Consider the following 9,677-nt stretch of genomic DNA (forward strand, 5'->3'; position numbering starts at 1 on the left):
CTCAAAAATAGCTCTGGTTTAATAAACACAGCTCCAAATAACTTAAAGGAATAAAACACTTTATTTTAAAAATTCAAATACGCTTCAGATGAAAGCTGCCCCTTTACTGAACACCCACAAGTTCCAAGCATTGTACAAAACATTAAAACATTTGTTCATACTCTTTTAGAGCAAAACTGCCTCTTCTGCCACACTCGTTTTTGCATGATGTTGACATTTTAGCTCCACTGTCATAAAATGACCAGCTCTTCAAGACTTGATCATGAAACGAGTTTCTGATCCATAGATGTAGATCATGAGGTTAATGCCGAAGTCAACTGGCGAAGTTTCTCTGTCAACTGTTACACTTAATGTCCCCTTCCTGATTAAGAGAAAATGAAAGTATTAAGGGTACAGAAAAATGAATATTTAATAATACTATTACCCAAAACTCAAGTCTAAAATCAGCATTAGTTCTTGTAAGGTTTAGCAAAAGTATTTTACCAAATTTAACTGTCATTTGTATTATACTTTTTTGTTTTTCAAATTAATAATACAGCAAAGTAAAGTAGAAGTAGGTGAAAAAATTCAAAGGGAAAAGTGATATAAAATGAAACTATCTATTAGGCTAAAGCACAGAACACCATGGTGTTCTCTATGTACTTGCTGGCAAACAGAAATAAAAGTTGGTAGACATTACCACTTCTAGAAATTCAGTCATTTAAAGTTTTTTTTCCACTCACCTCTAAAACCACCACCCCCTCTTCCTCCTCTGAAACCTCCACCTCCACTTCCTCTTCCACCTCTAAAACCACCTAAAAATAAAGGAAACATTCATTAACTGTAACTTATCATATTTTGATAAGCCTGTAAATATCAATATAATTCTTGCAATAGTAATGAATATATATTCACATATTTGACCTTACAGAAAATTTTAAGATAAAAATGGAGAAACTATCCAGCAGCAGGCTAAAATCCTAGGTTACAACTTTTTAAACAAGCTTTCTGTTTTAATAAATTAGAAAAGCTTGTTACTTTAAAGGTCAATTTAGCCCTACCATTAAATGCATGAGTACCTCAACTTTTGCTTATTATATATACTTTTTAAATTGTTTTTATCCTAAGAACAAAGGGTAGCAGGTATGGGTGGTTTAGCTCTGGGGATACTACCATAAATACAATGTTTAAGGTCAATGGAGCTGCAAACAGATCAACACTGATGGTCACATGCTGATGAGCCTTGAAATTTAAAATTTTTAAAGCATTTTTTTCTATTATCCAACACGTTTGGCTTCCTATTGCAGTTTCTATTTTTACTCATTTTGGGGGCTAACTTTGTAAAGAATGATGAAATATAAAAAGAGAAATTATAAAATGAGGAAACACACACATACTTCCAAAATACTGATATAAAAAAATTAAGATTTTAAGAAAATATAGTTGTGAATGCTTTAAAATGTCATATACGAGACTGAATATAAAACAGAAATGAGGGGATCTCCATTCATCAAATTCTTAAAGGGGTACTCCCAAAAATACTTAAAGATATATGTTAATATCTCTTAAGAGATTATCTCCCAGCTATTTGGACCCCAAAAAGGTACATTTAAGGAGTGAAGTGATAATTACATTGAGAGGCAAAAGTGAGAACAGGATTCTCTCTTTTCTGACCCTGTCCCAGAAGCTGTCCAACCCCGCTGTGCAGCTCCTCTTCCTCATCTCTTTGGCTCTGCCCATCACCCAGTCACCCACCCACCACACCATTTGCAGATCTAAGCACAGCCAATGCTGTATCCCACCTCATCCCCAGCCCTGCTCATCATCCAACTGCCCACAATGATGAATGTACCCAAGCTGTGGGGAAATACATATATCAAAATACTGAAATCAAAGCAATGAACTTATTGTAATAGTCTTTGGCATGACATCAGAAGATACGGGTTTTATTTCTGAGCTGCCAATTGTGTGATTAGAGCAAATTAACTTCTGTAAGCCTGCATTTCCTCATCCATAAAAAAAGGATATCACCCACCTTCACAAGGTTTTGCTAAATATTAAAAGAATATACTTGGATGTTAAAAGAATATATGACCAGCTCTTGGCATATAATCACCACTCAATGATGTTAACTAAAAATTTAAAATTCAATTAAGATAATACTATACTTTACAGAAACTTAGCATTACTACTATGGTAATGTGCCAAGATTGGAAGCAGCTTTATTAAAAAAGACAAATAAGCATAAGGGAGGTCCGCCTCTATACAAAACTAAATTGTGCTATACAAGTTGGCTGCTGCTTTGAAATCTCATTAGAAATCTCCCCCGCAGGTAACTTACCACCCCTCGCACCTCTGCCACCTCCGCCTCTTCCTCCGCCTCTTCCTCCTCCTCGACCTCCCCTGCCACCGCCTCTGGGAGGCCCCTTCTCACCCGGAGGTCGAGGTAGAAACCTCTGCAACGGCAGCAGCTTATATGGGTCTATATAAAACTGGAAGTATAACAGAAATAATTAGTGTGATGTACTTCACACTCATTATGTCCAAAACTGAATTCATTATCTTCCCCTAATTCCCTTCTTCTCCAGTATTGCCCATTTCAGTGAATGGTGACACCATCCACAAAGCTGTTGCAATCAGACATCTGAAAGATGGTGATATTTTTTACTTCAACTTCAACAGCTAACCAATTACCAAGACCTATCGATTCTACTTCCTATATCTCTCATAAAACCATCCACTTTTCTCCATTTCCACTCTTTCAGGACTAAAGCAACAGCATCCAACCTGGCCCCTTCACACACGGTACTAACCTCTTTCCAGGGTGCTCTTTTATTTTTCTAACACTCTCTTTTAAGTATAACTTTAACCGTATATATCCTGATAGTTAAAAACAAAATGAAGACTAAAGTCTAAATCCTTTCCCATGACCTGAAGGCCTTAAGTAATCTAGCCCCCGCCTACCTTGCTAGTCATTACTTCACAACTTTCCCCACCCCTCCTAAATGTTCTGTGTCCAAGCTCTACCTCTGCCTTTTTCAGATCCTTAAGGTGGCTTTACTGTCAGACTTGCACACGCTGTTTTCCTTACTTGAAATGCACTTTCTCCTCCTCTGTGACTAGAGCAGTGGTTCCCAAGTGCTAACCTAACCTTCATCAAAGTCATCCAGAAGTTTCCTTTTAAAAACTGAATCCTCGTCCCTACCTAACACCTACTCAGTCAAACTTCTAGAAGTGGGACTTAGAAATACATCTACTTAAAAGCTCCCCCAGGTAATTCTGACGTGCAACCAGGTTTGGGAGTCACCTGTGGTCAACTTTCAGGTCTCTGCTTCAAACTCACATTCTCAGAAAGCCAATGCACTAAATTTGGTCTCACTACTAACATTCTCATACCCACATGTATTACTCCTTTACAGCATATATCATAATGTTATTGAAATATCTGTGAAATCATTTAATATCTGATATCTCCTAAATAATATAAGCTTTATAACTTAACATTATACTTAGAATGAAAGCTTTTCAACAAGATTTGTACATAAAATAAAAAATGTACTCCAGCAGTTACAGAATTGCTAATATGACCACAGGTTACTTTCTGAAAACCTAAATTAAACACATTACTTTTAAAGATTAGTAAGTTCAATGTCTAAAGTACAGAACATCTCAGTTTAAGAGCTTCACTAGTGATACACTGGGGAAGTCTCAAGTGCCTTAAGTAAAACTGTCCTAAGGTAGATCATTCGTTTATAAAACCAAGGATCTAGGTATCATAAACTTGACTCACCTTCTGCAGTTTTTTAAAGGAAGATGCCTTCATGTTCTCTGACAATTTAACTGAAAAATACTATTAATTTTATTAAGGAATAAGCAATTAATATCAGATAATCTTCTGAATTCACGTGTAATTTTTAAAATAACAAGGTTAGAATATACAGAAATATTTAGGAAAAGTAAGAATTGAGCCTCCAAACAGAAGTGAAATTTTAATTTTTGTTTTAAAACTTCCAATTCCACCATCCTATTGCAGTGGCATCATCACATCCAAAGCAAAATACCTCAACCCTGTGGCACTGATCCAAGTGCCAATCATTTCTAAAACCTTCCAAAAAGGAAGTCACACTTATAAGGCCTATCTTTTCAATATATGTGAAAATACATCCCCCCTCTTGATTCTCCTTTATGGTCCAATCTTAGCAATACTCCATCCACTTTAATGAAGCAGCAAGTTTAGTTTAATCAATACTTAACCCCAGAAAAAACAGTAACCTTTTAATGAGACAGCTACATCTTCCAATTAAAAAGGATACAAAATCTCTAAGTTGTCCAAATATTTCATCCACTTTTCCAATTTGTTCTTTGTTTTCTAAATAAACTGGAGCATTGAAATAAGGCACCTTATTTTCATCTGTGGTACATTTACAAACTATGTCATCCTCACAGGGGTGCAGGAACTCTCCTAATACTGAAATAGGACATGAAAATGTTAAAATATAACATTTTCAAATGATATTGACCAACCTCTTCTGGAAGCTTTCCTCTTGGCTGCCTGGGATTTCACCATATCTGTTCTGAGGCAGAAAAGCCTTCCTGGGTTAGTATACCAACTCCACAAAATACTAGCCATGTGACCTGGGGTACGGGTCTCACCTTCCCTGTGCTTCAGTGTCTTCATCTTTAATGTAGGGCTAACAACAGTACTGACACCTAACATATAGTATTGTGAAGATCAAGTGCAATAATAAATGTCAAGTGCTTAGAAAATGCCTGGCATACTGAGACCACTCAATCTACAATAATAGTTATTTTACTATAATAACTATTATTATTTGATTAAACAACACTACGCCTCATTCTATTGTCTCTTCCTTCTCCCCATCCCTAAGTCTAAGTCAGTCTTTGTTGTTCTCTAGCCCTTTCTTTTTTTCTCCCCTTTCCTAAGTTCCTACTACCACCTCTTCACCAATGACTCTTCGATCTTTTCCAAGGAAGTCTGGAATCTCAAAATAACTACCTATATATCTGACTCACAGTCACCCAAACTAAAATACTCAGCATATTCCTGCAAAACCGACTCTCAATTCCTATCACCCAAGCTCAAAACCTGGAGCCTTTTATCCCTAGTATTAGCCAAGTTCTACTGAGTCTGCTTCCACTGAAATATCTCTCCCATCGAACCCTTCTTTTTTTCCTCACTTTCACCATGCTCTGATGTGTCATGCATGGACCGCTATGGGGCGAGGACCTTTGACTCTAGCCGTTGACCTCTTCAAACCATTTTGCATACTGATCCATCCTACTCTTTATATTAGACTCTGTTCATCCTTTCTCTTCTTTGATGTAGGCTTCTACCATCAAATCTGTCTCACTTTCCATGACTTCCATCCTACCTTTTTGATAATTACTCCAAAACTCCTCTAATTAGGTCTTTTTCTTGACTGCCCCCAGTAGTTTCCCTTCTGAGCAAGTTTTATTACTCACTTCACTTAGTTATGAGTAGAAATTAAAAGCATGGGCTTTGGGGTCAGGAAACCTGGCTTTGTATCTCAAATACATCACTTACTGATCACTTCTCACTATGACCCTAAAAAAGAAACTTAACGCTGAATCAGTTTTCTTATCTGTAAAATGGGGACAGTAGGGGTAAACGCACAATATTACGTAGTTGTATCTCCCTTTCAGCCCAAACCCAAATTCCATCTCCACGATGCATTCTAACTGTCCTTCAGCTTTCTTATCTCCCTCTTACTTCTACAGCACGATTATACGTCACTTTACAGCCTCTCCAGAAGCTTGACTCCCCGATCAAGCAGCAACCTCCGTAGGAGAGCGAGCTGCTGGATCTATCTTTCAGCACCTGACTCCCAGTCAAACTTACTAATAACACAAACCCACAACCTCCGTCCCCCGACCCCACTCCACCCTCGCCCCCCGGTGGGCCAAGCTTTGAAGCCTACTTACAAACTACTTGCTCTGGAGGTCCGTGGTCCTGGCCTCTGTTAAAACCTCCGCGGCCGCCCCCTCGTCCAAATCCTCCTCTGCCGCCGCCGCCGCCGCCTCTGAAATTGCCGCCGCCTCCACCTCGGAAGTGGTGGTTGCTGCTGCCGCCGCGACCGAAGCCGCCACCTCGACTAAAGCCTCCGCGACCTCCCCCACGAAAAGACATGCTCGCTCCCACCTGGTTAGAAAAGCAGGGCGTGCCTTTCAGTCACTGTGGCCTCTGGGGGCACCACCAAACCCCTCTGAGCCTCAGTCAGAAACCACAGAAGTAGACAACAATAATAATAGCAACCCTGCCACCTCACCCATGGCCAGGCGGCCAGCGACGAGCCCGAAGAGTGAGCGTCCCCTCCCCATAGCCCTGTGAGCGCTGACTATCCACTCACCAGCCCCGTCACCCCCGGTGAGTACTTCCTCCCCCAGCTGGCAGCAAGGTCTTCAGACGCATTCCCCCCCTCCCTCCGCTGGGTTCCACCTCCAGCATCCTCAGACCACTCTGCCTCTCCCGCCACTCACCGGCGCCACGTGCACCTCAGGCCCGGAGGCTCACACCCTCCCGCCCGGTACTTCCGCCGCACAATTCGGCCACCGTACCGACACAAAACGGAGGTAGGGAGGGAACCAAATAGAAACTCGAATAACTGGTTCAGAAAGCCAGCCAGTCACCCGCGGAATCAGGGACGCTGTCACCTGCCCGAAAAAGCCTTCAGCGATGGAAGGGTATCAATAATATCTAACGTCAACCGCTACTTTACGACAGTTAGGTCTATTTGCCTCCGGGAAGTGGAGGAAGTGACGTACAATAGCGGCGTCCTTTGCAGCGTGACGTTGCAGGAAGTGCCGCCCCGCGGCGTTGCCCTTGGCGATGGCTGGCGTCAGGGACCGCCCCTCTCCCAGCGGATCGGCTTGTACCTGGTGGCAGCTGAGTGGCCGTGCAACTTGTCCTCTCAGGCTACGCTGCAGTCCCCTCGCTCGTCAATTGGTTGCGGCTCCAGCAACTGTGCTGCCGGTGGCTCTGAGGACGTTTGAGCCGCGCTCTGCCGGGAGGTGGATCTGGCCGCGTCGGAACTTAGTGGAAGGGGTTGTCTGCGTTCTTTCGAGTCGCTTGTTTCTTCCGGATCTTTCGAAGTACGCGAGATTGTGGGCAGTACTGTGCCCGTCGTTTTGTACTATGGTTTCACGAAAGGAAGAAAAAAAAGTGTGTGCGCGTGTGTGTGTGTGTGTGTCTGTGTCCTTTTAAAGAAACTGTTACCTGACAGAAAGCCAGACCATGTTTTTGTCTTTTGTACCAGATAGTTTATTCCTTTGTCAAGTACGTTTTCAGCCCCGCAGGACACTGCCTATACCACAAGCCCCTCTCACCTTCTGTCTTTAAGTCCTTGATATTTGACTTCAACTTCCGCTAAAACTTCTCTCCCAAAGAAGGCTGGCGACCTTCTATTTGTTAAATTTGGTTGGTCTCTTTTCACTCGAATCTTCTGAGACCTTACCTTGATATTTAGCGCAGTCAACCGCCTCTTTGAAAGAGGGTGGGGATTGGTACCTTTTTTAGAGGGTTATTTTCATATTGGAAGAACTTCGTAAACTTAACTATGGAAATAATTAGGAATCACAGTATGTCTTCTACACTAAAGTGTAAGCTTCTTGAAAAAGCATCAGTCATATAGATAAAAAAATTTTGGTAAATGAACTTTTATTCAGATTTGATAAATGTACTTTAAATTCTATACATCATACAGAGGTAGAATTATTCATAACTGCCCTGCTCTATTTTACTCTGTTTACGTTCAATGTTTTACCTCCATTTGGTGTCCCAGTATTATCCTCAACTCAGTGTGATGAAACCATTGAACTTTTATGGGACCTTCAAGATTACGTGGTGCCCCTTTATCTTATGTGTAAGGAACTGACAGAGAAGCGAAGTAACTTCCCCAGCTAGTTAGAGGGACAAAGTGGAACGATGGATTCTCACAGCCCTCAGTCCTTTGCTGTACCACCAACCCCAGTCTCACTCCTTGCTCTCTCCAAATTATTCATCATTCCAGTTACCTGTTTGTCCTCATGGTAGCATCGTACTCTTGGTTTCTGCATCTTTGGACTCAAGCCTTTGCGCACTCTCCATCATCTTTGTCACCATCCCCACCCAACCTTAGTTGCAGTCTCTTTTATCTAAAGCGCTCAATTTCTGTTCATTCCATCTAAAGCTTGTACTGTTGTTACAGGCCTTCTGTTGCCACTACCACACTTTCCTCTGTTATTCCTAACTGAAATCACCCAGTATAATCTACGGCAACTCAAAAGTTGAGAAATAATTACAGTGAACTATAACTTCCTCACGTTCTGAGCATCTTTGTTGTCTCAAATTAAATGCTTCCAGGCTTTTCTTCCTCCCATCTGTACTGCATGTGATGACATACTGAACTTATTAAAAGTTTCCTCGTACCATAGCCATCCTCAGGATCCCAAATAGTTCTCCATTTCCTTTGACAACAAGTCTAAAGTAAAATCTCTACATTGACTAGGCCTTCTATATAATTAATTTTATTTCCCTCCAGTGCTGTACACCATTTCTCTGCCCCATCAGGCCAGCATCATTGCCTTGCTTCTTTTTTCCTGCCATTGGCAATCACTTCCTTCTTGGAAAAGCTCCATTTGCCATCCATTAGACCAGCCTTTTTCTATCTTTTTACCCTGGAAGAACCATTGAAGTAATTTTTATGTCTCAGAAAACCCTGTATAATATAAATATATATGTAATATAAACATATATATACATATATATATATATATCCATCCTAGTACATTAACACGATCAGCAGCTTATAGACACGTAGACATGGTAGTCCAATAATAATTGTCAATGCTCTTTTTTTCAATTGTAGTAAAATACACATAACATAAACTACCACATTAATCATTTTGAAGTGTATAGTTCAGTGGTTCACATTGTGTAACTTGGTGCTCTTTTGAGTAGAGAATGGTGTTTTTCTATGAATCTGTTTATTTTTGTCCAACTTACTACCCTACTCTGTGTAGTTCCCCCCTCTCACAAAGGATCTCAATTCTTTTTTTTAATTTTTTTATCGAAGTAGAGTTTCTGTACAATATTATATAAGTTACAGGTGTACAATATAGTTATTCATAATTTTTAAAGGTTATACTCCATTTATAGTTATTTTAAAATAGGATATCAATTCTGATGCAAATTAAGTGGGAGAGGAAACTTCAATTTTTCATTTAATTTATTAGATTGCAAAAATTGATTTTAATGAATATTAATCATTTTATAGGCCTATATGTGCATAAAATGTTATTTTTGAAACTAAAGAAAATAATGTGAAATCTTTGCTTGTCTTTTGCTACGTATATGGTCAATTCTGAGTCGATCTTGAGACTCACATACACAGATCTCATTTTCAACTGAAATAAGATTATTTCAGTTACTGTTTTTAAGCTCAAAGAAAAAGCTTGCTCACACAAGTAAGAAGTTGGAAAGTACAGTAAAATGTTTATTTCGTATGAATGGCAGGATACTCTTTCACAAAAATCCAGAACTTGTAGAAAGGCAAATCAGTTAAGTTTCATCTTATGTTTATAATCATAATCTTACAAACTCTCCCTCTTCTCTCAAAGTCAGGTTGAGGAGCAGATTCAGAGAAAGGAACCCTCATTCAGTCATTTACTTGTGTTAAAGG

General features: G+C 40.0%; 1 protein-coding gene across 2 annotated transcripts; it reads right to left on the reverse strand.

The window, feature by feature from the left end:
• Positions 1 to 42: 42 nt before the first annotated feature.
• GAR1 (GAR1 ribonucleoprotein) lies at positions 43 to 6,743 on the reverse strand. Of its 2 annotated transcripts, none has more exons than XM_022567128.3 (7): positions 6,499 to 6,743; positions 5,944 to 6,160; positions 4,293 to 4,447; positions 3,770 to 3,829; positions 2,333 to 2,471; positions 723 to 794; positions 43 to 361 (listed from the first exon to the last, which is right to left on the reverse strand). In XM_022567128.3, the coding sequence occupies exons 2-7, from the start codon at positions 6,146 to 6,148 to the stop codon at positions 348 to 350; spliced, it is 645 nt and encodes a 214-aa protein (XP_022422836.1). In that variant the 5' UTR covers positions 6,149 to 6,160; positions 6,499 to 6,743; the 3' UTR covers positions 43 to 347. The 2 variants fall into 2 exon arrangements, with proteins under 2 accessions (XP_022422836.1, XP_022422835.1); XM_022567127.2 differs by having other exon boundaries at positions 2,321 to 2,471; positions 6,499 to 6,742.
• Between the last annotated feature and the right edge of the window lie 2,934 nt (positions 6,744 to 9,677).

This window comes from Delphinapterus leucas, chromosome 5, assembly GCF_059928025.1.
Source record: "Delphinapterus leucas isolate spDelLeu-1000000601 "Yukka" chromosome 5, BTC_Dleu_Yukka2, whole genome shotgun sequence".
Classification (NCBI taxonomy): Eukaryota; Metazoa; Chordata; class Mammalia; order Artiodactyla; family Monodontidae; genus Delphinapterus; species Delphinapterus leucas.